This window comes from Brachyhypopomus gauderio, chromosome 13 (assembly GCF_052324685.1).
Source record: "Brachyhypopomus gauderio isolate BG-103 chromosome 13, BGAUD_0.2, whole genome shotgun sequence".
Classification (NCBI taxonomy): Eukaryota; Metazoa; Chordata; class Actinopteri; order Gymnotiformes; family Hypopomidae; genus Brachyhypopomus; species Brachyhypopomus gauderio.
Window position 1 is genome coordinate 1,544,227 of NC_135223.1, and position 27,970 is coordinate 1,572,196.

At 42.2% G+C, this 27,970-nt stretch overlaps 1 protein-coding gene across 3 annotated transcripts; it reads right to left on the reverse strand.

Annotated features, from left to right (window-relative positions):
• Positions 1–209: 209 nt before the first annotated feature.
• On the reverse strand, positions 210–27,714 carry kcnn4 (potassium intermediate/small conductance calcium-activated channel, subfamily N, member 4). 3 transcript variants are annotated; one of them, XR_013120494.1, is made up of 9 exons: positions 26,617–27,714; positions 15,167–15,262; positions 12,933–13,429; positions 11,975–12,110; positions 8,334–8,444; positions 6,292–6,413; positions 2,062–2,131; positions 927–1,314; positions 210–501 (listed from the first exon to the last, which is right to left on the reverse strand). XR_013120494.1 is itself a non-coding variant. In XM_076970149.1 (9 exons), the coding sequence occupies exons 1-9, from the start codon at positions 26,899–26,901 to the stop codon at positions 498–500; spliced, it is 1,488 nt and encodes a 495-aa protein (XP_076826264.1). In that variant the 5' UTR covers positions 26,902–27,709; the 3' UTR covers positions 210–497. The 3 variants fall into 3 exon arrangements, 2 of the variants coding, with proteins under 2 accessions (XP_076826264.1, XP_076826263.1); XM_076970149.1 differs by having other exon boundaries at positions 1,148–1,314; positions 26,617–27,709; XM_076970148.1 differs by having other exon boundaries at positions 210–1,314.
• Between the last annotated feature and the right edge of the window lie 256 nt (positions 27,715–27,970).

Here is a 27,970-nt window from a genome sequence, read left to right on the forward strand (position 1 = left end):
CGGAACTGACACAGGACCACGGACAACAAGACAGCTTGTGGTTACTTAAGTCCAGAAAACCCCTGATAAAATATGTTAGCCTGAGTGCTTCAGTTCTACAACTGGAAAAACGAACAACCTGTTTCATTTCAAGTACTGTTCATTTCAGTACTGGATATAACATATTAGCCTAACCCCAAGAGGAACTATGAGGAGATCATACCTTTAAATCAATCAACACTGACGCCCTTTACTGTGACAAAATACAGATACACATAAATATTGTCATAAATACATTTGATTTGTCATAATCCCATACCGCAATGCAGTATATTGTTACTTAATCTTTCACAAAAAGAAGTCCTATGTAGTTCCTGCTGCTTTGGAAGTCCATTGAGAAAAACAAAACAAGGCAAATGGTGCTCAGACCATGAACATCCTCCCTTTACACGCAGCCTGTGTGGTTCAGAGCCGTCCGCCCTCCGTCGTGGTGTGCTGCAGGTGACATTTGCCACAGGTCACCTGTTCGAAGAAAACAAAAGTCACAAAGGCATTGTTTCACGAATGACCTTCCTCCTTTATCTTGAGTAAAAGCAGAATGGAACTGTTTACTGAGAACAGCTGATCTCTGGAGTTTGGAAACCAATATTCATGTCACATTTGGTATTTTGACATTGTGGATGTGAAGCACGCAGAGAAAACGTTCCATGTTCTAGATATGACATATAAAGACCAAATATGCTACTGTGAGCAATAATGAAGAAGTTCTGCTATATTGTGTGCCCACCAAGGTGCTGGGAATCAGTTTCATAACAGCTGAATTACAATTTTATGTTTTAATGTTTCCTTAGTTTAGGTAGCACAGAGCCTAAAAATTCACTAATTCACTAGTTGCATATGTCTTAATGTTCTAATGTTTGGGCTTCAGTGTGAAAATAGTGACTCACCGTGACCACCAGGTAATGGTAATAAACCCTGGTGTGCACACATACGTTTGTGTTGGGGTGAACCATTTCCCGGGCCCACACCACCCAACAGATCAGCTGTTTGTAATGGGCTGAAGACTAGCCCATTACGAAATGGCTAAACGCCCATCCACCTCAGCCCAAGGATTTAGATCTGAGACAAGAAGACAAAGCTGGTTCTTGGTCCCGGGTCGGGCCGGCACCTGTGTTGGAGGTGGCGCTGGTGCAGGGCCTGACTCAGCAGCTCCGACGTGCTCTGGAACGACTGGCCCAGCTCAGCCAGCTTCTGCTCCATGGAGATGATGCGCTGCTCCAGGTCCCGGTAGGAGTTACTCCAGCTGGCGCTCAAATCACACATGATCATCTGCATCTGTTGGGTCAGACACAGGGAGAGGGGCGTCGCCCTTACGCTCAGCTCATGCTCCCCACCGTAAAGGGTCTCCTCCCATCGGGCTGCTCCAGGCACGATTGACTCGTCTGTGCACGCTAACTTCCCGCACGCCGGACGGTGCTGTGGTGATTTTTGAGCGTGTCTAGTGTATTTTTCTGTATTGCTCAACAAATGTGAAAAGAGAATTGTCACTGATATAATTGACAGTCATACATGTTTATGACACCTCATTGCTTAAGGTTTAAATAACGACATTTTATTACTTTTTTATAATAGTTTTAATGTTGGCATGTTTTCCCCCTGAATTCCAAGGAAGCATACCTACTGTCATAGTGATAAAACTTTGATAAAAGGACGAATGAGCCTTTTCAAACTCTGAAAATTTATTTTTAAAAGCCTGCATATTTGTTAGTGAGGGAATTTCGTTGTTTGGTACACTTCTGAACTGTTTACCAGCAAAACCAAGTAAAGTGGAGATACTAATTTGGAATTAAAACATGCAAACCAAGCCAAACCCAATCTGAGGTACCTCCACACTGCCTTAGAAACACTCCTGGTCTCACCACAAGGATGTATGATCTGCTTGCACATATATCATGTTAGGGCTCACCTCAGAGCTCCCACATCTGACAGGATGGAGTGACAGAATATGCAGTGTTTATGACAGTGAACCGCAGACAGCATTTCATGTTGTGAAGATAGTTCATCCTGCCAATTGGTCTCTACCTTGGAGAGGTCGACCATCTCGCTGGTGTAGTCTCTTAGCTTCCTCTGTTTCAGTCGCAAGTGACGAAATCTGTGAGGAGAGATTGAGATAACATTTAAGCTCATTATTATTATTAGTTGCAGGTATTAATAGCACTTTATTTTCATGGTCCCCTGTAGCTACTTTGAAGATTATTAGTTTATCTTCAACTTACATTTCCCTGGAGATCAAATCTATAGGGGATCGACAGCACGTGTAATCAACAAGCCATCAACAAGTGTCACCTATAATAAACTTATTTCAAATGGAAATTTGTGCCTCTAAAAAGCAGAAGAGTAAAGCGCTGAATCATACAGCACACACATAAAAAACGCAACTAAGCGGAAGCTAGTGAGCTCAGCCTGCACTTAAACTACTGCACAAACACTCGGTATGCACTGAAGGCATGTGCGCCTACATCCGGGCGCGGCTACATCCAGTATTACGGTGGCTCGGTCTGTGAAACTACCAAGTGTGGGAAGCTTCTCACTATATTCTTGAAATACCAAATAGGAGTTTGGAATAATAGGATGGCAAAATCCTATTAAATGTCCGTTAGGTTTCATATATGCAACATTGAAGCTCTATAAAATACACAAACCAAATGATCAAATCACATTCTGCATTCTTGAAATACCCTTTGTCCTTTGGTGGGATTTAGAAGAATAGGGTGACAAATTCGTGTTAAATGTCTTTTTGGTTAACTATCAAATTTTTAAAAGCTTTATAAAACAATCAAATCGCTCCACTATTAACTCAAAAAATACTTTCATCTACCGATGGTATGACTTTTAGTCATTTTTACTGTAGTAATTTGGTGTGTTATGGTGGAAAACTCATCTAAAATATCTATTTTGTTGAGCAACAGTACTGAACCAAAAATGGATTGTGCAGATGGATTCTGTCACAACTGGAAATAGATTTAATTAAACGTAAATATCACTGCTTAGACAAAACCCTGCATCTGAGAACCTATTATGTGGAACGTGATCAGGTCTAAAAGTCTACTGTCACCCACTGCTGTAGACTTTCTTGGTGGGAATATATTATCAGACAGCAAGCTAGCAGATATGAATGCAGCAATACACTGAAACCAACAAACTGGTGTGTGCCACTACAATATTCATGCATGAGACCCTTCGCTGTAAAATACACACCACAGGCCACTCCAAATCCATCTTGGAAATAGAGACTGAAATAAAAGCCAATTCAGAAGGAAGTCAGACATTTTAAAGAGGTCCAGAAGGTTATAAAGATCAGAAGATCTGCAGGTCTTTTGCAGATCTTGGCTGTAGAAGAAACACAATGGGTGCATTTCTTCTGTGGCCTTCTCAGTAAATGTTGTGGAGTCTGGTAAATAGTTTGACCCCACTGGCCACAAGACGGCAGAGATATACAACAGCCCCAAAGAGTGAATGTCTTCCTCACTGAAGAACCCTCAAACTGCTGCGCTATGTCACGCTGACTCTGGATCCACACAAAGCTGAAACAAGCTCGTCCGGGAAGAGCACATGGGAGCATATGAAGAATCACACCCATGCTTAGCGCCACCTACTGGCAGACCAACCTAAGTGTTACCTGCATTGCCTACAAGAACACACACAACACAAAGACACACAGCCAGATACTTGAATGCACAGAAGAATAAGTCCCACCATGTACCAGCAGACGTTGCTGACGTCAGATAAAAACATATAACCACCCACTAGAAGGACTGCTTTTTCAAACGTTTTCCATCACATTGCTCCAAATTCCTACAATAAAAACACTTCAAAGTAACAATCATGAGTAGGCTATATAAGAGTACTTAAAGGATATAGTGGAATGTACTGATATAAATTTGTTTTATTGATGTTATACAGCTTTAATTTTTGCAACTGTAGAACAAAGTACAGATTTAACAGGATTTCGGCATCCCATTATTTCAAATCCCTACAGTATAACACTTGAGAGTAATACTATGAGTTTACAAGGAAGTGAGTTTCAAGAATAGCGTAGAGTGACTTTTGCTTTTTTTATAAAGCTTCAAAACGTAAAATGTGATTAACCGAGTCTACATTTTACACAAGTTTGGCATCCTATTATTTTAAATTCATACAGTAAAAATGCCAGAAAATCATAATATGATTACAGAAGGGGATTTCAAGAATATAGTGCAGCAATTTGATAACAGTTCAACAAAAAGTCATATATTAATAAGCTACAGAACGCATTTCTTTTAGATATGTGCACTGAAAGTGTGAGAAGCCGTTAACCCTTCCTCGTTCCACAGCCGAGCTACCATAATACAACATGTAGGTTCACATGAGCCGTCAGTGCGGATGGTGTGACCGCGGTGGAAGAAAAACTGCTCAGTGTAAAACAGGAAGGTACCAAGTCCTTCCACCATCGCGGACGACGTCGTATACACGAACGCAGAAACACACGAAAGACCAGGCGCCTTCACTAATGATACTGGTTTCACAAATTCACACATTTGAACTTCCTTAAAGAGCAAGAGAGAAGCCAAGCGTCCACCTCCTCTGACAGAGATCTCCTTATCTGCAGGAAGGTGGTAGTGTAGATTATAAACAGATTGTGGACCACAGTCAGCAAGGATATGGAAAAAAATAAAAAATAAACAGTGAGCTTGGTATCAGTTCAGTGGTGATGAAATATATGGTTTGAAGTAGTGGTTTAAACATTGAGGTTATGACTTAGACCAATGATATGTCATCACTGTCTCCAGATCATAATAAATAGCAAAGAGAAAGGACACAGACATGCATGCGTTTCCTGAATTAAATACACAGTGCTCACACAGCAAATGAAAAAACAAATACGTCTTATATTAATATTTTTAAAAGATACATTATGAAAAGTCTCGCGAGATGACTGTCATATAATCAAGAGTTCTATGAAGCTTTAAATAATACTGTTTAATAACTCTTTTTACAGAATTAATCAATTATAGAAACGACCCACAAGCCAGACGTTGTGATTTCAGAATAGTTTAGTAACTTTGAGTATATACAAAAAAACAGTGTGACGTGCCTGCAAACGCGCGAGGCTGGGCGAGGCCCACGCGAGAACAATGGTTCAACGGTTAAACGGTTGAATCAACGAAAAACAAAAACAAAAACATCAAAGACCGAGGAAAAAAGTCAAAAAGTAATAGCGTTTCGATAGAACTGAAGAAATGATAGCATAAGTGTGACTAACGCGCGTCGTTAGGAACAGGACGCGGCCCCGGCGAACGAGTCAAGGGAATGATTGACAGGTGACTGACGCACGTGATCGGAATGTGTAATTAGTAACAGGAACGTGTAATTAGTGGACGCCCGAGAGCTGGACACCTACCAGCGCGTGACTAGTGTGGCTTCAGCCATAAATATATTATAATATAACCCTAAAGGAACAAGAACAAGAAAGTTGTGACATGTATTTTAAGGTCGGGGTCTTTTTACGTGTCTATTTAAGTTTGGTTATGTGTACTGGGCTGTAATATTTGTCATGATTTTCTTTATCTTGTAAGCAAACAATATTCCAATGAAATTGATCTTTTAGGCTGTAGGGGGGCTGTATTTTTTTTTATCAATGGGTATTTTGGTTTGTAGATTATAATTTTTAAAAGTCTGAAAAAGTTCAAAGTAAAAGACCTTGCAACGGAAAAGCAAGGGGTAAATGTGAAAACGGACAGATAAATGTGTTCTCAAGTTTGAAAGCTAAAAAAATGTAGAGGTTGATAAGCCAAACAGGACACAAAAATACGGCGTTGAGCATCCAGAGCTCAGCATGCCTGAGGGTCTCTGGGACATCACGATGGCAGCTATAGAATTCTAAACTCGAAAAAGTTCAATCTAATCTGCAAATTAATCTAAACTATAAACTTTATCATAAAAACAGACTAAAACCAAATTAGCCATCAAGCTTTAGGAACACATTTATACAGTATGTCCATAATTCTCACAGAAATATTGGTTTGAGCTCCATTCTTTCAAGAAAGGTTGGTCAAGTAATAGGCTATAGAAAATTGTATTAGGAGAAAAAATATTAATAATAAGAAGAAGAAAAAGAAATAATAGTAAAATAAGAAAATGACATAAGAGAAATGTCTGAAGAATAATGATCCTTCAGCCCATTTTCCTACACTGGTACAGGTCATATACAGATGACCATGGTGGAGAGTGGATCATGCCACCGCAGGCTTGTAGGTGGAGGTGATTACTCACACGCGGATGGCCTCCAGCAGGCTCCTCTGGTGGTGCCGGTGCTCGCCGCGCCCGTCTCTGGCCCGCGTGGCCCGGTGGAGCAGCCAGCACTCTCGGAGCACGTTGGCGGCAGCGTTTCGGAGCTGAGCACAGAGAGACAACTGTCAGTCTTTCACATTCAGTTCAAGACTACTTCGGTTTAACTTGTATGGTGCTTCTTCCAGATTGCGTCACGATGGCTCTAGATTTTGAGTCCAGATTGCTACTGAAAATAGCTGAGTTTGGTACAGTCTAAAATCTAAAAAAGTCTCTTTGGCAGGATCCAAAAATCAAGAACACCATCCATTTAAGGAAAGTCTTTCTATCGTGGTCTATCAGTCCCTCAGACTGTAATCTTTTGGTTCTGATATTAAGAAGAGCACCGATCTGAGCACAAGTGCTGAATGGCATTAATACTTAGAACATATATAACATGACTAGTGTTAGAAAGCATCCAAACAGTCCAGTAAGCTTAGTGAAAGCCACAGGCATTAACAGAATCGTGCTACATATTAACTCTTTCAAATTTAGGGCATACCACAGACCTGAACACGAGAAACCCTTCTTAGAAAGGAAAATGAAGTGAAGCAAACCTTTTTTTTTCACGACATAACATATCTAGGTGAGAAGTCAACCTGTTAAACAACATGTGAGTTAGAGATGTTTCCCAAGGTTTCCTTCCCTCACATTTTTTTGTCTTTGATTCTATTTTTACCATCACCATCACCATCCTGCTGAGAGCACGATTAGAACCCAGTCTGCTCACCACGATGCCCCCCCCCCCCTCCCTGGCAGTGTTGTGTTGTAGCGGTTATTATTAGCGTGTCCACAAGGAGCTGTGTCCAGATGTCTTCCTTTAAATGCGTCCGAGTAAATCACTGACAGTGATGGTTAGGGACCACAGGGCTCCAGCACACGCACATATGCAGCAGACACACGTGTGTGCTTGGCTACAGGATGTGCAGGTTGCCAGGCCTACAACACCACATTAAAACACCGGAATTCTGGGAAACCACTTCATGTAAACTGCAAATAGACTTGTCACGAACACCTGAGCACCACAGACTCCCCCTGAATGCCCAGAGCGTCCCTCCTTCCCCTGTTTAATCCCTCGATTTTTCATCCATGGAAACACTTTTTGCATCTTCCGCTAAGCACGTTTATTTTCGGGTTTCGCCTTCCCCCGATAAGCAACCAGATGGATCCTGTTAGAGGAGTGTAGCACAGTGCCTGTCCTCTCTGCCTCCCCCGTCCACCAAATCCACCTTCTCCCCAACACGCCACACACGCACATACTCGCGGGACGCGCACACCACAGAGCGCGGGTTTCCTGTACGTACAGTACGCCTGGACTGACACGAGTCTCTTTCCTGACAGGGGTCTGATTGTTTCCTCCCTTTGACGCGTTTTGAAGACCCTTAAACGACATTTGTCATTTCTTTGCCCACCCACCGCTGGCGTTTCCCACAGTGTTCTGCCCTATTCAAGGAAAAAATAATATTATAAAAAGCCCAAGCAACCATAACACGCGTGTGATGCGGAAAATAATGCCGCCCCACCCGTGTTACTCGGGCTGCTGGCCTTTTTGAGAATTCTTGGTAACATATTGGTCTAAAGTCTCCTACTTAAGGACTTCATAAATCATTTATACACATCATAAATCATTTACAGCCGTGTCCAGACATTTCTAAATGCTTATGCAGATGACCGCAGGAAATGTAGATGATGTCAGGTATGATATTTCCACAGCTAACATAAATATTTAGATAGGATTCATGTATCTATGTAGAAATGTCTTACGTATGTGTGTTTTATTAATGAGCTTGTATTAATGAGTTGTATTAATGAGCCTTTAAGTAGGGACTTACAATAGGGAAACATATTTTGTTAGAAATATTTTTCAGTGGGGAGATATTAATTATCTGGTTGTGTCCCATATATCCAATTAGTGTAGGGGCACTGAAATATAAGGTCTTCTTAAGACCCAGACAGAGTCGTTCTGTAGCAGTGTTGTGGTTCCCGACCTCTTTGGAGATCTGGATGTCCATCATGAAGAAGTGCACATGCTTCTCGCCCTTATTCAGCGCCAGTTTCTTCGTCACGACTGCAACCAGCATTGCAGTGCAAGCCACACCCTGCCAAAAACACACGGACAAGAGAAGGTTGCCACGCATCTGTTTATCCCTCAGACTCCACCTGAACCTTTTTATTTAACAGCATATAGTTATGCTTAGTCTTTAAACAGTCCTGCATCGTATATAATCACTTTATTACTGATCAAATAAAACAGCTTCCAAATTTCTTGTCACTCTGAATAGAAAGCGTTTATGTTTTCAGTTAACAGAGATTTAAAAGAGGCAAAACCCATTTTGAAAAGTGTGATAAGCACGAGACACCACATGAACGATCACGGAAAGGCAAAACGTCTAACGTAGTTTCACACAACCTCAAGCAACATATCTTCTGTGTATCTTACACAGATAATCTCACTTCTTTCAGTGTAGGTATGTTTACCTGTTCTCCTCAGTCGCTTGCATTAAAGAAAAACAAGTGAGAAAAAGTGTTAGTTGTGAAGGGTTCTTAGCAATAGTTGTAATTAAGATAAATTAATCATTCATATTTATATTTTCTCTGTCAAGAACAGCTTTAAAGTTCAAAACCCCCAGCTCCTACCTTGTCATTGTTCTCCCAAACAGAAACAAATACATAAACACATAAATCTAAGACAACGAGGCAAATCTGGTTTTGCTGGACCATCATTCTCTGCTTGAGTTTTTACTCAAGTGTCAATGGTGTGGGATCTCATTTTTAATTAGATCAAGATGGCTCTCCCATTTGAGAAAATTGTGATGAGGGGGTATCTTTCTACTGAGCTATGTCTCAAGAGATCTAGGGATCTGATAGCTTGTACGCTATGCTGCTGTTATCAGTGCCAATTAGTGTGGCCACTTGTGCTTGAGTGACTCTTACAGACTTTTACATTAATGTTTGTTTTGCTTGTTCATTTCTGCAGTTAGTTGTTAGCTGTGAGTGTGGTCGCATTTACATTTAGATCATTTTTACATAATTTTATATACAGGGAATTGAAATTGTAGAATTCTACCTTAAAATGTAAAAATAATGTAGCATATCATCAAGAATTTATAAGTGCTAAAGCAGTTCACTTTATTTAAAGAAGTAACTTGAATGCAAATGTGGCCACACTCATAGCTAATAACTAACTGCAGAAATTAAGTTATTTGCATCTCCTGTTTAAATATTTCAACAATGTCAGTCAGTCATGTGGACTATACTATCTACACCTAGAACAGTGCACATTAGAACATTGCACAGTTTTTCTTCTTTAAATATTTGGCTGGAGGGTCTAAGAGTTGCTATGATGATACATTTTGACTTACTGTTCACTGCTAACTTACCTTAAACCTAATATATAGACTTTGATTCCTGTTATGTAGCTAACAGTATCTAATATTCTGACTGGTCCGGCTCCTCAAATCACAAAACAATAAAATGGCTCCTTTGTTAGAATGCGCTTTAGCATGCAACTGCTTTCTGTGATATTGGTATCGTCAAAGCCATTTCTGTGATAATGATGAAACAAATTATAGTTCCCCTGTGTGGTAGTTTCTCCCCTTTTTGTTGATCACAAGTTAAAGGTTGATGGCCAGTGCTGATCGCACTAAAGTCAGTCAAACTGGCCCAGGAGGAAGTACATCCTCCCTGGGATCTGTCCACGCTCCATGGAGGGGACATGACTCTTGTGAACACCTCCCCAAAACAGATGGCACACACAAACACACATGCTTTCACTCTTTCATCTGGCAGACAAGAAAACATTAGGAGACTAGCAAGCTTAGGTAGATAGCAAATGCAGCACTTTACGCCCTAGAGTGCAAGATTCTGAGGAAAATCCGTCAGGACACGTGCAAGATTCAGGCAGCGGACCAGAACAGTGGTCTGCTACTGCCAGTCAGTAGGCAACCCCAAACCTCTCACACTAGTGTACTAGGATCATTCCAGTCAGCAGGCAACCCCAAACCTCTCACACTAGTGTACTAGGATCATTCCAGTGGATTAGGAAAGATTTTTTTTTCTTTTGGTTTTTTAAGTCTTAGGTTGGCACAGCCTCCGAATTCACTGGTGCCAAACGCTATAAAGCACCTAAAAATGGAAATGGTGGAACGTTTTCCCTAAAGAAGAAAGAAAAGCTCATAAATACACAGTGCGAGGGAGAGGAGGAAGTGAAAGATTATTTTCCACTGTGTCAGGGAGGTGTGTGTAACTGGCACAGGTCCCGCACTTGTGTGTGTGTGTGTAACTAGCACAGGTCCCGAACTCATGTGTGTGTGTAACTAGCACAGGTCCCGCACTTGTGTGTGTGTGTGTAACTAGCACAGGTCTCACACTCATGTGTGTGTAACTAGCACAGGTCCTGCACTTGTGTGTGTGTGTGTGTAACTAGCACAGGTCTCACACTCGTGTGTGTGTGTGTGCAGACATCCCAAGTCTCCCGGAAGCTGCCGGAGTCTCCCGCATTTCGGTAGTGTCTCCCTGATACCCGCGAGTCACATATAATCTCCCGGAATTCAGAACGAGTGACCCACACAAACGCGCACACAGGCGACAGACTTTTTTTTTTCTCTAATCACGAGTGGGAAGGTGAGAGAGGGGGTTCTGATTGGCCTGTTCTCTGCTCAACAACTTTCACTCGACCCCCCCGCTCAACAACTTAATCTCCGGGGGGGGGGGGGGGGGGGGTAAACTCCCTGAAATCTACTTTTGCAACTTGGGATGCCTGTGTGTGTGTGTGTGTGTGTGTAACTAGCACAGGTCCCGCACTCTTGTGTGTGTGTGTGTGTGTGTGTGTGTGTGTGTGTGTGTGTAATTAGCACTGGACTCACACTCATCTGCTCTGAGAAGCAACATTGGATGAATGGAAATAAAGGAAGCTCCTCACACACACACACACACACACACACACACACACACACACACACACACACACACACACACACACTGTCTTCCTCTCAATGCTACACAACACACACACACACACACACACCACACACACACACACACACACACACAAACACACACACACACACACACACACACACACACACACACACACACACACACACACCTAAATGCATCTGATTTTTTAATGCCTTCTGCATTTATTTTTTCTGGTTTCCCTTTTCCATCTAAATTAATGTCATATTCTTATGATCTTTCTATCTTATTAATTTACTTTTTACATTTGATTTGCTTTGACATAAATTCATAGCAGATTTTAACACATGTATCCACAAATCATTTTACTGTGTGACTGAGAGTGACTATGAATGAGTGTGTATAAAAACATTTGGCATCAGTGGAATTAAATTAGACCTCTCAACCCAGAAGAGGTTGAGACCAAAACACTTCAGACTGAAATAACTGTAAACAAATTTGGGGAAATACCACACCCCCATAAAACCTCTCTGCTACTTTGGTCCTTTAGATATACTCAAGTATTTTGATACAAAAGATTTTTTTAAGGAGACATTTTCTAAGGATCAAGGAAATTCTTGACCCAGTTCTTGATAAGCTACCTCATAATTTTTCATTACAGCAGACGCCCCTGGCTGAGCAGGGTGAAGGGGCCGGGCCGCGGGGTATTTACCATGACACCTGTGAAAAGACAGACCACCTTGCCACAGCTGGTCTTGGGGGACACGTCGCCGTAGCCCACAGTGAGGAAGGTGATGGCGATGAGCCACAGAGCTATGCCCATGTCTCCCGTCACCACCTGTAACTGCCTATAGGGGGAGACACCGAGAACAAGTGTCAAGATAGTGAGCAAGAAAAGAATAAAAATACAGTGTTGGAGCCCAAAACATGTGATCATATAGACAGTCTCATTTGTAGGGCTGCAAGCAATGAAAATAGGGCTCCACATGTAATCAGGTATAAACAATGAATATGAATAAATTACTTAAATAAATTTTACAACTGGAACGTCGCCCACCCAAATAATGCATTCCCTCGCTATTACAGTTCTCAGATGTGAGATTCCAGATGTCACATGGCCGTCTCCTTCCTGTCCCCTGTGACAGAGATGCTACTGTCTGCAAGGGAGAACCTGGTTCTGTAGCGCAAACCACAGCGTGGCCAACGCTAAAGCGAAATCAGGGCTCTGGGCCTCTAGAAGTTTCACATTCACACTTTACACTACGTTGTACAACAGCGGTCATTTGTGGTGAAATTCATATGCAGCACAGCTTAGCATACAGTAATATTGTGTAACATTTGCTGGCAGCGTCCGATCCAAAAGTACTAATGATAAAACAGTGATCCAGAGTCTTTATAGGCACCACACCGTACTTTGACTTTGTCCCTTAACAAATGAAGAATTACAGTGCTCAGTTTCACAGTAAACAGGGAGTTGGCAAGTACTGTAGATGTTTGTCCAGGACCAGAAGGAGACCTGCGTATAACATCCCCGATTACTAAATATTATTTCTCCAGTTGGGTCTTCAAATTGACCCAACTCACCCAGCTCACCTAATCATCAGTGGCATAACGAACTAGTGTGCATATATACAGTGATGTGTGTGTGTGTGTGTGTGTGTGTGTGATACCTCTCACACAGCCTGAGCATCCAAGCAGCCGAGAGCCAGAAGAACATGATGAAGACCAGAAGGGTGCGGGCCGGGTACTTGTTCATCAGCACCTTCAGCACGAAGCGGAAGGTGAACTTGATGTTGTTGAGCGAGCCGATGCTCCTGTAGGAGGCACTGAGGAGCACCTTGCTGTGCAGGAGTATGGCCCTGTGCACCAGGTACAGCCGCAGGAACATGAGGCCGGACAGCAGGAGCTCCGCCTCCAGCCACGCCTCCATGGGGCTGCTGCACAGGCAGAGGGGCGTGGAGGTGGAGTTGGCGTCCATGGGCGTCTCCGCACCGGGCGCTTCCGCGTCCACGGCAGGCATGTCTACGGCGGGGGGGTTCGCGCCGGGTGCCAGGTACGTGCCCACTGGATGGATGGCACAGACCAGCAGCTCCATGGAAATTCCCAGCACGCGGTTCGACGTCATGGCGATACGCCAGTCCACCTGGTTGTGGTCTATGATGAAGAGCTAGGAGAGGGAGAAGAGGATCGTGGGTCTGATCTGATAAATGTAACAACAATCAACAATTCAATGATCAGCCGCTTGAAAAATTAGCACATGACAAAAACATTTTTACTAACGCATTTCGCTTCATTTTATTTAACAGCTGACTTTCTCAAAATGCAGTTTTGCCCAAATCCAGGCCTGGATCCCTGATGACCAAAGCAAGCATAACAACAGCAATCATAATGGGAATAATTTGTTTCTTGCATATACTGATCCGATATTATTTTAATTAAAGGAAATTATAAGGTTACAAAGTTGGATTTTAATCTTATAATGCAGCTGCATTGGCGGAGTAATAACTGGGGAGATAACGGGAGTCATAGCAACGTTAGCAACAGCACACGGAGTAGGTGGCGTGAGGCGAGCATTGTTTACACTACAGTGAGGGTGTGTGACTAATATACAGTTGTGACTAATGCACAAGACCTCCAGGTCGGTGTTGTTTATCCTTTCATCACATCTTTCATGTTCTGGCGTGTTTTGACTGTTTTCCGCCGAGCTTGAAATGCTTGAATACATGAAAGGGGCACTAATAACTCGTCAGCGCTAATCTGAGAGAAATCCACTTATCTAACTAACTGCCAACTATGGCACAGTTTTCATCTGTTTCATCTTTTCAACAGTCTGATCTGATCGTAGGGTCTGGGTGGGGGTCTGAAGATCAGAGCACCTCCATCCAGCCTGCACCAGCGTCCCCACACGGCCCGACGCACCTGTGCCATTTTGGCCAGGCCAAATAAGGCGGTAAGGGGGTAAGGGGAGCGTTTTAAACGTTACACCTTGCTGCCTTGCATGACGTCCGCTCCTCCATCTTTAATTCGCTACACTGCTCTTCGTTTTCCAGTCTAGATATCTCTTGAATATGTTATTATTTATTATATCTTCATTCCACTGTTCCTTAAGAGGTCATTTCTTGTCTAAAAAAACGGTTATAAAATTTTTTGCAGGGTGTTGACTGGAGGACATACAGTATGAGGAGGATGACAGATGTGAGATGGGAACTGTTATCTCTGCCACCCAGCAGACGAGCCGCACAGATAGACCGCCTGTGTGCCTTCACTGCTCTTATCGCAGTGATGCAAAACGCCCCGCTTCGCCTCCTGAACTGTGCTGCGTAAAACGTCTCCACCCAAACCCACCCAGGGTCAACGCAGTCAGTGCACTCTCTCTACAATAGGTTTGCATTTCTCAACTACAGAAGACAAAGTGATGAATCATTCACTTTTTATGAGAGAACTGTAGTCCCATTGGTGAGGATCCCTGGTAGGATCAGACCACAGAGACACTGCTGGGCTTGGAGGGCTTTAAACGTCATGTTTGCACAGTACACACTGAGCAGGTATTGCATGACAAAATTAAGAACACTTTATCGACTTTAGCATTGCTACCAAAGGGAGGAGGTCTATCACCATCACCAAGTGAACGTGGCACTTGTGAACAAGAGGTTACTGGCCACACGTACGTGAAATGTGGAAGGAGCAGTACAGATCGTCCTGTATTAACGAGCTGCATTCGCTCGTTGGTGAAAAGCTGCTTTAGGCCCGGTGAACGCTAGCCGTGTCAGACAAGCAGCACCTCTCAATATCTCAGTAGATGTGTTTGTGTATTTGTAGTGCAGCGTTCCAGTGGAGGGTCAGATCAGTACAGTCCCTCACTGAAAGGGCCTGAGTAAAGGACAGATGGCAGGACAGAGCTCACCTGGACATCTTTATAATGGAAGGCGATGATGAGGATGAGCAGACAGCCAGTGGAGACGCTGATGAGGCCGTTTATGGAGATGGCGTAGACGGAGTCCTGAGAAAAAACACGAAGGCAAGACAAGGTGTAAGACATAAATCACAGACAGGATCCTGTTCCACATTATAAATCACTGACCAGATCCTCTTCCACATTATAAAACACTGACTGGATCCTGTTCCACATTATAAAACACTGACTGGATCCTGTTCCACATTATAAAACACTGACCAGATCCTCTTCCACATTATAAAACACTGACTGGATCCTGTTCCACATTATAAAACACTGACTGGATCCTCTTCCACATTATAAAACACTGACTGGATCCTGTTCCACATTATAAAACACTGACTGGATCCTGTTCCACATTATAAATCACTGACTGGATCCTGTTCCACATTATAAATCACTGACCAGATCCTCTTCCACATTATAAATCACTGACCAGATCCTCTTCCACATTATAAAACACAGACTGGATCCTGTTCCACATTATAAATCACTGACCAGATCCTCTTCCACATTATAAAACACTGACTGGATCCTGTTCCTGTTCTTTGTTTAGTTATATTACCTCCATCTCTCAGTATTGTTAAATTTATCAAATGTCCATCTGTTTAAAAAGATGTGTGTGTGTGTGTGTGTGTGTGTGTGTGTGTGTGTGTGTGTGTGTGTGTGTGTGTGTGTGTGTGTGTGTGTGTGTGTGTGTGTGTGTGTGTGTGTGTGTGTGTGTGTTTATGGACCAGTGGAACAAACTGGCTTTCTGACTGTGGTTCCACTAGCTCTGTGGTGATCTTTTCTGTAGTTCCTACAAATCTACTTTGTTTTGTTTGAGCTGAAGTAACAGTACTGGACAGTACTTCCATATATATTCAGTAACATATACAGTATTTAATCAGTACCTTCAAACAGAAGGATATGGCTGTATTAGGACACGTATATAAAGATATATTTCAAGCTATCTTATGTAATGGTAAACAAAGGTAAACAAACTTCTGTACCAGGTGACACATGACATGAAATGACAGGGAACCATGACGTCATGCAGACGTCACCCAAAAAAGCCATGATGTATATACAATAGGGTGTATGGGCTACATGCTGGATATTAGGGTGTTTGTGGGCATGTGCTAGTTGAGCTCGTTTGGATTGTCGATAGAAGATAAAGCAACGTCCATTAGGACAGGTCATGTTGAACAGGCAGCAGTGTGATTAAACACTGGATTCCATTAATACAACTAACTTAAATGCAACCACAAGATTTGACATTTAGCCTGTTGAGATCAAATAATGTTTTACATGAATCCCTGTATTTCATGCTTCCAGAGAAATCCCAGCAGGAAGTAGGGGTAGAACTTCTCACTCTGTCAGGATTATTCATGAATTAATTTTAAAATACCACCTAGGACGTAACCATGCCAACAGATTGTTGTTTCCACGTTACTCATTCTGGCAGGAAACATGAAGGTTTATTTTGTACACTCATTTTATTGGCTTGAGAATATATGATTTAAACGAAAATTTCAAGGTGCAATATTTCAAAAGCTGAGCCCGTGTTTCTGATCTCCTCGTGCTTATTGTGACCACCCGATGGTGGGGTGTTGATCATGTGTAATCGTGTGTAAAACCGTGTGATACCACAAATTCTTCACTGTCTCCCTATTGTTAAATGTCTGTTATCCAGGTCACATCAAACTTGTGGTCTGAAAGCAACTGTTGCTGACAGGCAGAATGATTAACTAGATGATTAACAGGATAATAAAAAAATTGTAAATGACTAGTATATATGATCTTTCAAAAAATATTTTATTATATATACTCCACTACATCCAGTTTTGCTGGGGGCTTAACGCTGTTGGACCTGTAAACAAATTTTGAGACAAATGAACTTAAATCACCTGCTAATATGTGAAGCACAATTAAGTTTATTGATTCATGCCGTTAAGTTGCTAACCAGCCCAGAGGCTTTTTTCTGTATGTCCTTTCCTTGTTCCTGGCTGGCTTGTGATTAACTCGCATGACAGAGTGCAGGTGCACTCACATCCACTGAGTACACAGAGGGAGGGAAAGTTCTAGAAAGATCCTGGGAGTGCCTTGAGTCTGCCTTCACAGAATCAAGATTAGCCTAAGATGTGTCAGAGTTGGCCTAGTATCGCTCTGGGCACCCTAAAGATGATCTAAACACCACACAACTGAGAAACGTGGTTTGAACGCTCCAGGCGAGGCTTACAGGCAGTGTTCTGCAACAGCAAAAATCCAGTCCATTGGCCATCAGTCATAAGACTCATGTCAGTTCAGCTTGTCTATCATGCCCAGGCTTGTGTTCAAACATTCTACATGTACTACATGTGGTGAAATGACGTAGCGTGGCAGTCTTGAATTCAGCTGATGGTGTTTAGTCACATCATGTGGGAGAGTGGTAGACTTATTCACAATTATGTGAGCGGTAGACTTATTCACAATTATGTGAGTGGTAGATGTATTCACAGTTGTTATGTGAGTGGTAGACTCAGTTATTATGTGAGTGGTAGACTTATTCTAGGGTGACCAGACGTCCTCTTTTTCCCGGACATGTCCTAATTTTGAGACCTAAAAAAATGTCCGGGGGGAATTTCAAAATTGTCTGGGATTTTGTTCGACTGCCTCAAACAGAATACATAAATTATTCACTGATAGTGGCGCAAAAAGGGGGTATGCAGCGTATGCGACACACAGGGGCGCTGCACTAGAGGGGGCGCCAAATCGATGCCAGAAAATTATTTGCCGAGTTGATCGGGGGTGGGGGGTGAAGTGCGGGGGGCGCCGATAGTATGTTTGCATACACCTCAGAAAGTATGTAGTTGCAACCCTGTTCACCGATACACCGATGACCCCCACCCAGCACAGAAGGTGTCCTCCTTTTCAGAAACCCAAATCTGGTCACCCTAACTTATTCACAATTATTATATGAGTGGTAGATGTATTCACAGTTATTATGTGAGTGGTAGACTCAGATATTATGTGAGTGGTAGACTTATTCACAATTATTATGTGAGTGGTAGACTTATCCACAATTATGTGAGTGGTAGACTTATTCACATGTATTATGTGAGTGGTAGACTTCTTCACAATTATGTGAGTGGTAGACTTATTCACAATTACTATGTGAGTGGTAGACTTATCCACAATTATTATGTGAGTGGTAGACTTATTCACAATTATTATGTGAGTGGTAGACTTATTCACAATTACTATGTGAGTGGTAGACTTATCCACAATTATTATGTGAGTGGTAGACTTATTCACAATTGTTATGTGAGTGGTAGACTTATTCACAATTAGTATATGAGTGGTAGATGTTAGGTCATATAGTATATAATATAGCCACACATCAAAGCTGTTTCTGACAGCTGACTGGTTTATACTTGAGGGTTCGCGCGAAAATGACGTAATCGCAGTGGCTCCGCCCGTACGTGAGGGCCTCGCGCGCTGGCGGTTCGCGAGGTCGTGCACCTCTCGAATTTTGTAACTTCGCGCGAGCCGCGCTTCAGCGCCATGAACAAAGTCATGTTTGTAGGGTTCATACACCTTTACAAGGTGGAATTCAAGCACGTGTACGTCACTTTAAAGGTCCATTTCAATATTTTCCAGTTAAACTTAATTAAGTTAAATATTTATACATATACTCGAAATGATTCGAAATAATTCGCTTTTTATCACATTATTTAATGGTTGTTTATTTTCAAAACGCCCAATATTAACGTCTTCACGAGAACTGTTCAGTCAGACAGCTATTTGTTGTGAAACGAAGTAGTTACAATTTCAAGCATTTTCAAGTACTTTAGCCTAAATTCCAGCACTTTTCAAACCTGGAACACAATACAACTTTAAAATTCGTCAGGTAAATGTTTTTCCTTTCTTTTCTGCGCTCCAGATTTCTGTATTTACTTTAACTATCCACCACTGTATTTCCCGCTGTTGGGCCAGTACCAGCCGGCTACAGTCGGTGCTGGATCAAACCATTTTCCAGTGGGAGGCGGGGGTGTATGCACTTAATGGAAAATATGCAGATAGGTAAAAAACATATATATTTGAGCCATTGAGCTTATTATGAGTACATAATTTTATATTAATGAAAGATTTCAAGATTATTTAAAAATTATAGACTTTAAATAACAAATAAATTGCTGGGCTCTTTGATGGGCCCCCCTGGCCCTAGGGCCCGGGACAACAGACCCGGTTGTCCCCCCCTGTCGACGGGGCTGGATGTATTCACAATTATTATGTGAGTGGTAGACTTATCCACAATTATTATGTGAGTGGTAGACTTATTCACAATTATTATGTGAGTGGTAGTTTTATTCACAATTATTATATGAGTGGTAGATGTATTCACAATTATTATGTGAGTGGTAGACTTATCCACAATTATTATGTGAGTGGTAGACTTATTCACAATTATGTGAGTGGTAGACTCAGTTATTATTTGAGTTGTAGACTTATTCACAATTATTATTTGAGTGGTAGACTCAGTTAGTTATTATGTGAGAGTGTCTGCCACCCTCCCCTCGTTATGTGCCACACCTTGACATCTTGTCTTTCCTTGTTAGTGAGTGTCTCTCACTAAATAGATAAGATAAGATAAACTGTGTTCATCTTTGTTCTTGTTAGTCGGTCATCAGCCTTCGGTGCCTTATTTGTTGCTAACTGTGCGTTAAACTATCCTGTGTATCGTTCTTGTGTGAGTTTACGATCTAGATGTTTTTTCTTTGGGTTTTGGTTCTGTGTTTAATAAATGTGTATTGTTCTGCCTGCCCTCAGACCATCAAACCAAATGAGTGAAGCCCGTTTGATGGAAATTGGGTGGCTAATGTTTAACTGGACCTCAGACTTCAGTAGGCTACTGCTGCCAGGTCAACCTTACAGGTGACAGTGACATACAGAAGAATGTTGCTAAAATTCAAACTACTCACACATGCAAAGGTAAAGAAAAGTTCCACATGCTCGTCTGGTTTACACACATTGCTAAAATTCAAACTGTTTTCATCTCTATAGGATCCATAAAAAGGTGAAACAAGTGACCCAGTGTTCAACTTTGTATGTGCACACATACACAACATAGTTCTCAAACGGAAAATTACCACTGCTTACAATCTACTGTGATTTATGACCAGTGATGGCTGATGTGTTATTATGTGGAGACTCACCAGCCTATTATGTTACAATTAGCCCTGTACCATTATCAAAGGAAAAACCAAAGTAATCCATCAAAGAAAAATACCAAAGTAACTAACATAAAGAAGTTCATAAACCACATACATCAATGTTGAGGATTAAGATATACACCAACATGTCATTTATGAGACGGCAACTCAATTAGAGTCACAGTCATTTTTTCTCAACTGAAAAGGATGTTGCAGTCAGTAATTGAACACTGATTAATGATCCAATCAAGCCAATGTCACGGTACTGCTGTCATAGTACAGCCCCTGACTCCTCCCTTGGGTGTGTTGATGTGTGTTTCGTGTGTGTGTGTGTGTGTGCACACTCTACTCGTACACTCACACTCTACTCACATACTCACACACTCAACTCACTGTCGATCGTTGACCGGGGGTCAAACCCTACACGTCAGATTGGCTACCATGTATGTCAATCAAAATACAACCGTCAGTCCAGATGGACGATAGCCTGTCCTTCATCCACTACTTTTTAATGTCATGCGATCTACCCACACTTCCTTTGCGATCGACGTAATGGGCACCCCTGCTCTACTCTAACAATCACACTCAACTCTTCTACTAGAGAAGAATAGTCTAGACACAGACAATATGAACAACTACCGACCCATCTCAAAATTACCCACACTGAGTAAAGTCTTAGTAAAATAGTTTTTACCCAGCTCGCATCTTTTATCCACAATATTTCCTTCCACTGCTATGCGGATGACTTGCAGTTATACTTGCCCCTAGATCTAGAAACATTACTCCATGGATAAACTTCATGACTGTATCATTGATATTAAGAACTGGATGACCAACAGTTTTCTTAAAATTAACGACAGCATAACAGGTAATGATATTCGGTCCATCTACCATATCCAAGAACCTAGGCTCATTAACCCCCTTTTTAAAAACTCATGTTAAAAACCTTGGAGATTTTTTGATTCCGATTTAAAATTCCATAAACAAATCCTGCAGTGGTCAGGGACAGTTTTTTCCAGCTCAAAACAATCACCAGGTTACAATCTATTCTTAACGTTTTAGATTTGGAAAAAGTCATCCATGCCTTCATTACATCTAGACTGGATTAGTGTAATACTCTGTATGGGAATAAATGAAACATCTCTTAAACGATTACAGTAGGTACAAAACCGCACTGTCAGACTACTAACTGGTACCAATAAAAGGGAGCCCTAGCTTCCCTGCACTGGCTCCTGGTACACTACAGAGTGCAGCTTAAACTGGCATTGATGGTTTTTAAAGCTCTAAATGGTCAGGCTCACACAGTCTACTCATACACTCACACACTCTACTCACACACGCACACACTCTACTCATACACTCACACACACACTACTTGTACACACACACTCTACTCATACACTCACACACTCTATTCGTACACTCACACACTCTACTCATACACTCACACACTCTACTCACACACGCACACACTCTACTCACACACGCACACACTCTACTCATACACTCACACACACACTCTACTCATACACTCACACACTACTCACATACTCTACTCACACACTCTACTCATACACTCACACACTCTACTCATACACTCACACTCTCTACTCATACACTCACACGCTCTACTCGTACACTCACATACTCACAAACTCTACTCGTACACTCACACACTGATACACTCTCACACTCATACACCCACACACACACACTCACACACTACTCACACACTCTACACATACACTCACACGCTATACTCACACACTCACACACTCTACTCATACACTCACACACTCTACTCACACACTCACACACTCATACACTCTACTCACACACTCAAACACTATACTCATACACTCACACACTCTACACACACTCAAACACTCTACTCATACACTCACACACTCTACTCACACACTCAAACACTCTACTCATACACTCACACACTCTACTCACACGCTCTACTCATACACTCAAACACTCTACTCATCCACTCATACACTCACACACTCTACTCATACACTCACACACTCATACACTCACACACTCTACTCACACACTCACACACTCATACACTCACACACTCATACACTCACACACTCTACTCACACACTCAAACACTCTACTCATACACTCACACACTCTACTCACACACTCTACTCACACACTCAAACACTCTACTCATACACTCATACACTCACACACTCTACTCATACACTCACACACTCATACACTCACACACTCTACTCACACACTCTACTCATACACACACACTCTACTTATGCCCTTTTAGATTTTCTTGTTTTTCTCTGCCTGTCCTGTCTGTTGACTGCCACCTGTGCTTCTGTCTGGCGCATCTAATCCTGACAACTTCAAGCTCTGGTCTTCTGTGGTCTTTTCACACCTCCACACCATCATGTTCTTGTGCTCACGCTTCTGTCAATATTTATTCCCTTAACAGATTCTCTCTTTTGATTTCTGAGAACAAACATTCTTTCACTTCTGTACTTACAAATACAATCATACTCCATTGTCTGTGTATAAACCAGAGTGACAGTAATAAAGTGGCGTATAGTCTACTGTCACCAGAGCATCAAGCATCCTCGCTCCAGTACTAACGTTTCAGCCAAATTATTCAGTACAAATCTCTTATGCCCTTTATCACTATTTAAACGTATTTTCAGGAAAACAACTTTAGCATCACAGTCAATAACAGCAGTCTCTGCAGTCATGGCCTGGCGGTTAGGGAACTGGTCTTGTGACCGGAGGGTCGTGGGTTCGATTCTCAGCCTTGAGGCCATGACTGAGGTGCCCCTGAGCAAGGCCCTTAACCCTCAATTGCACACTTGTATAAAAATGAGATAAAATATAAGTCACTCTGGATAAGGGCGTCTGCCAAATGCCATAAAATGTAAAATAACATAATGACCAGGACCGGCAAAAAAAACGTGTTCAGTTTTGGTAGTGTGTGTAAATGTAAAACTCTCTGTGATGATGTAAATGGAAGTTTTAATGAATTCTTTTAACAACTAATGGTTTAAGGAGTTCGGCAACATATGTAAGGCACAATTAGGCAAATCCTCTTTAAGGCATTGACATGAAGGTTCTGGCAACCTAGCTAGTTTTCCGTAATATCGCTCTCTGTAGTATCTGGGTCTGGTTTCACTGAGCCCCATTTAAAGAATATTGTCAATTACACTTGTGTCACACAACACTCAACAGAAATTTGGCCCTTTTGGGCTCACGCACACTAACATACTGCCTCCTAATGCCCTGACTGAGACATTGATACAAACCTCGAAAACAGCACACAGATACATCGTCATCATCGTATCTCCATCTGCTCTACCTGCATATTACGACTTACGGAAACATACGTCAGACTAATCGTACCATTTCGGGCATGCAAATCTTTAAAAACAAAAGTCAAGCAGAAAAAATCCCCATTCTGAAATCCATCAAAACAGAGCAGTGTGGTCAAAGGCCTGCTTCACCCACCTCCATCACCATAGATACGGAGCACCTGAACAATCATGTGTGCGTCTGTGTGCTCCTGAAGGTCAACCCACAAACGCATTAGTCAAACAAGCACCAATTACACAATAAATGATGTGGAAAGATACAATATGACCGTAGGCAGTCTGACACAAAGGTAGACAAAATGTGGAAAAACATCCATAAATAGACTGTTGCAATGCGCACACCAGTTTCCAGGAGAACGGGCCTGATTTCGCCCGCCCCAGTTACCATGGTATGCGGTGGGGAGGACAACACCTGCAAATTAACCCTAGGCTCATGTACCCCTGAAGGTCAACCCTCACATCCATTATTCAGACCCGTGCTAATTATACAATAAATGATGTGGAAAGACGCGATTTGACCGCAGGCCGTCTGACACAGACGTAGACGAAATGTGGAAAAACTTCCATAAGTATTGACTTTTTTTGGTTGTTTTGTTCATTTTCCCGCATATCCTGGTTTCCAGAAAAATGTTCCTCCTCTGCTCCTTTCAAAGCGTGGAGTTGGGGAGAAGGCGCTCATTTAGCCACCCAAATCTGTTACGCCTCTTTTTAAAATGCATTTGGTTATTCCTAACAGAACAATATAATTTCATGAAACCCCTGAACACTGAAATGGTAAATCAAGATAACCTATAGGAAATCCTGTAAAAACACTAATTATCTGCCAATCGCTGAGATCTTACAAAAGCAGAAATGTTGGGCATAAGTGCATGTCGCCCTGTCTGGAATGCAGCTACAAATGAAGTAGTTTAATACCTGCCCATCCAACCAGGAGTAGTGAAGAAACATAAACTTGCAATTAGCCCAAATCTGAGTGATAATTCACTCTGAGGTACAGAACCTACACCTAATTTTTGGATCTAATCCAGATCTGTTGCAAATTTAGATCTCTGTTTCCTCCATATTGTCCTACATGGGTTTGGGTGGAGTAATAATTGGAAAAATGCTTAAACGATTTGTATGAATTATGTTTATCTGTTTTTTTTAACGTTATTTCAGGGAGCTTTTATCTGCTTTCGAGTTTGTATTATTATAATTTGCTGAAGTTTGTATGCTGCTCTTTAGAGTTCCTGACCTTCTCTGCTCCCTGTGTGAACTTTGTTTCAACCCCTCAAGACATTATAATCATCACAAACATTCAACATATTTTAAAATTGAGTTTATTCCTCTACTTCTCCCTAACATATAATTCAGCAGGGAAAACACGTGCTGAGTTCAAACTGTATTTTAAACGAAAAGGTCTTTGGGTTCAGCAGAACTCAGTTTTCACCTTCAAATGTTTCTCGACCATCTTTTCTGATGAAAGGAAGAAAAGGCGACATTTGGTACGTTTCCGCTTTGGCACTCAAAGAGGATACAAACACTGAAGCAGGAGCCAATAACTGCACACTTGAGCATTCAGTTGCTCACCAAGCAAACACACAGACAAAGTGTCCAGCACATATGGACACCTTCAGTAACAACAGGACACCTGGGAACAGGACTCAGGATATCAGGACTCAGGATATCGGGTTTCCTGAGGTCGTCGCCGTTCAGTGGCTCGCTGGTGTGGCTGCCAGCTCTGTTTACGTGTATAAATCTGGGCTGTACCGAATCCTGGGAAGCTGCTGTGGTCACTACATCCTTGGTGTAATCCGGTCGGGCTTAGAAATCCAGTTTGGCGTATCTGCCCACATTCCTAAACAAATCACGTCTTGACAACCGAATGTTTGAAGATGATTTGACATATTGGACTAAATCTGTCAGAAAAAAAAAAGAATTTATTTTCCAGTCTAAAGTGGTCAAAATTGAAGAGAAACACACACTTGTCACCTACTGTCCCAGAAACATGTATGTGGTAGAAACGTGCCCGAGATGTACAATTAGAGGGTATAGATCCTCCGTAGCCATACACAGCCTGAATTAGCTCTGCTCTAACTCTTCATCACGGGCTTATGACTACAAAGCTGAAGTTGGCAAGATCCTCTTGGGTGGAGAACCAGTCTAAGCCAGGTGAGGCCCTGACACGTAATGGCACACTCATAACATCTCCGCACCCATGTTCATGGCACTTCTATGGCAGGGTCATCAATGTGTTGGGATGGTCTGGCACCCATGTAATGACAATGATCGATATTCACTGAGACATGATGCATTCCAACCATAATGATATCTACAGTGCAGGTATACACCGGTGCACTCAATAACATTGTTACTAACTATGTGCAAGATAGATACGCCACTGTCAGGAACTGATACTGATCAGTGGGGCAGTGGAATGGCAGAAAGAGCAGGACAACCTCTTCACAGTTTGGTGTGTTCCCTTTCTTTACACAGCTTATCAAAAAATCATCAGCTCCACCATCAGTTGGGTCCAGACAAAATACTAGACTACTTAAAGCTCTTGTACAGGCTTTCCTTTCTCTCTCTCTCTCCCTCTCTCTCTCTCCCTCCAAAAGTAAGCTTTTATACTATAAAATAAGTATGCCCTGGCCTATGGGTCAGTTTTATTTAGTTAAAAGAAATACAGACATAGTTTTATTTCTGTATTTTTGTATAAAACGGTAAGTCTGTCTTTCTTTTATCTTTGCGATGATGACATGGGATGTATCCTTCTGATGCGGTTATATTTCGCAAACTGTAAACACGTATCATGTCGTGTCGTAACACAGATGTGTTCCTGAAGCCTTTTTTGTTCATTCGTGAGTGAATTTCTACTTACCGGCAGATAGACAACGGGACACAGTTCTGCGTGTAGGATCATGAGCAAAATACCCAGAACTGCTGTCCCCAGTCCCCACGCGCATAAACGTCTCTTGTCCTCCAGCAGAAACTTTCTGTCTCTGAGTCTATAAAGATTGCCGCTCTCGATGGGACTTAGTCGCTTCCCCGGGTGCGATAACGAAACGGTGATTTCCGTCGTGTCCCCGTTGCTGTTCACGGGTCCGTCACGGTTCCTGTCATCCGCTTTAGTCTCGGGATGCGAGTTGCGGGCTGTCATCTCCATAGCGCACTATCCTCAGTCTTGTCCTTCGATCTGCCCTTCCTCTCCTCCAACCCAACTTTCTTCTCGGTCGTGAGAAGGCATAGCACGCCGAAATGTTCCGTGATCCCTCTTTTCTTGTACCTCCTGAGAAATACGTGAAGAACCTGCTGAATTCTTGCTCATACGATGGTGGCCCCGACCCCAGCACACCCGGCCTGGAGCTCTGTGTGTGTTTCAGTAGGCGCTTCTTGATAACACCTCGGAAAATCGTAGCGACCCCAGCTCAAAACTGTCCACAGATGTCCTCTAGTTTCCTCCCTGCCGGTCTGTTAAATGTCACCCGGTGTATTACTCTATGTAGACTATTTAGAAAGCGCTGAGCTGTGTGATTGGTTCGCACAAATTATCTAAGGGTTCCCTCTGCAGTTTATTTCACGTCTTGTCATTTGGTAACAACGCAGAGATTAAAGATAGCAGAACGTCTTTTTCTGATACCTCTCTATTCCTGGAAGTAAACTCGAGTCAAAACTAATTTCTTAAGATGTTACGGCAGTTGCTCCAAAATAAAACGGAAAAAAGCACTCGTTTCGATACAAGCTTTCCCTTATTACGACTATACATGTGCTGAAATCAAGAGATTCATCTCATTACTATTGATACTAGTGCGAAAGTTATTTTATTACTACTTATATTACTCGAATAATTACTACTTATTGCAGTACTGTTGAGAAAGCCATCACAATATATAACGCTAAACTACAAAGTTATACTTGATCTTTTGCTAATTAAGCATTTTTGCCTCATGTTGCTTTTGTGACCTGAGGGGAAGAGCGTTTCATCACTCTCCGTCTCCCCCGTTTCATAACCAGCTCTCCGTTCAGAGGCGCGCGACCTAGCCTCCTCTACCTGACGGCGCGCATGCGCGTATGCGCGATCCTCACGTAATCGGCGCAACAGTCCGTCCTTTGAGGAAATACACCTCAGTTTATAAACCGTGTCGAGCTCCGAGGTGGCTGACTTTAAATGTTTGGTCTCTTTTTTGCGGGTGCATATTGTTTTAGATTTTACAGGCACAGTACATTAAGGTATA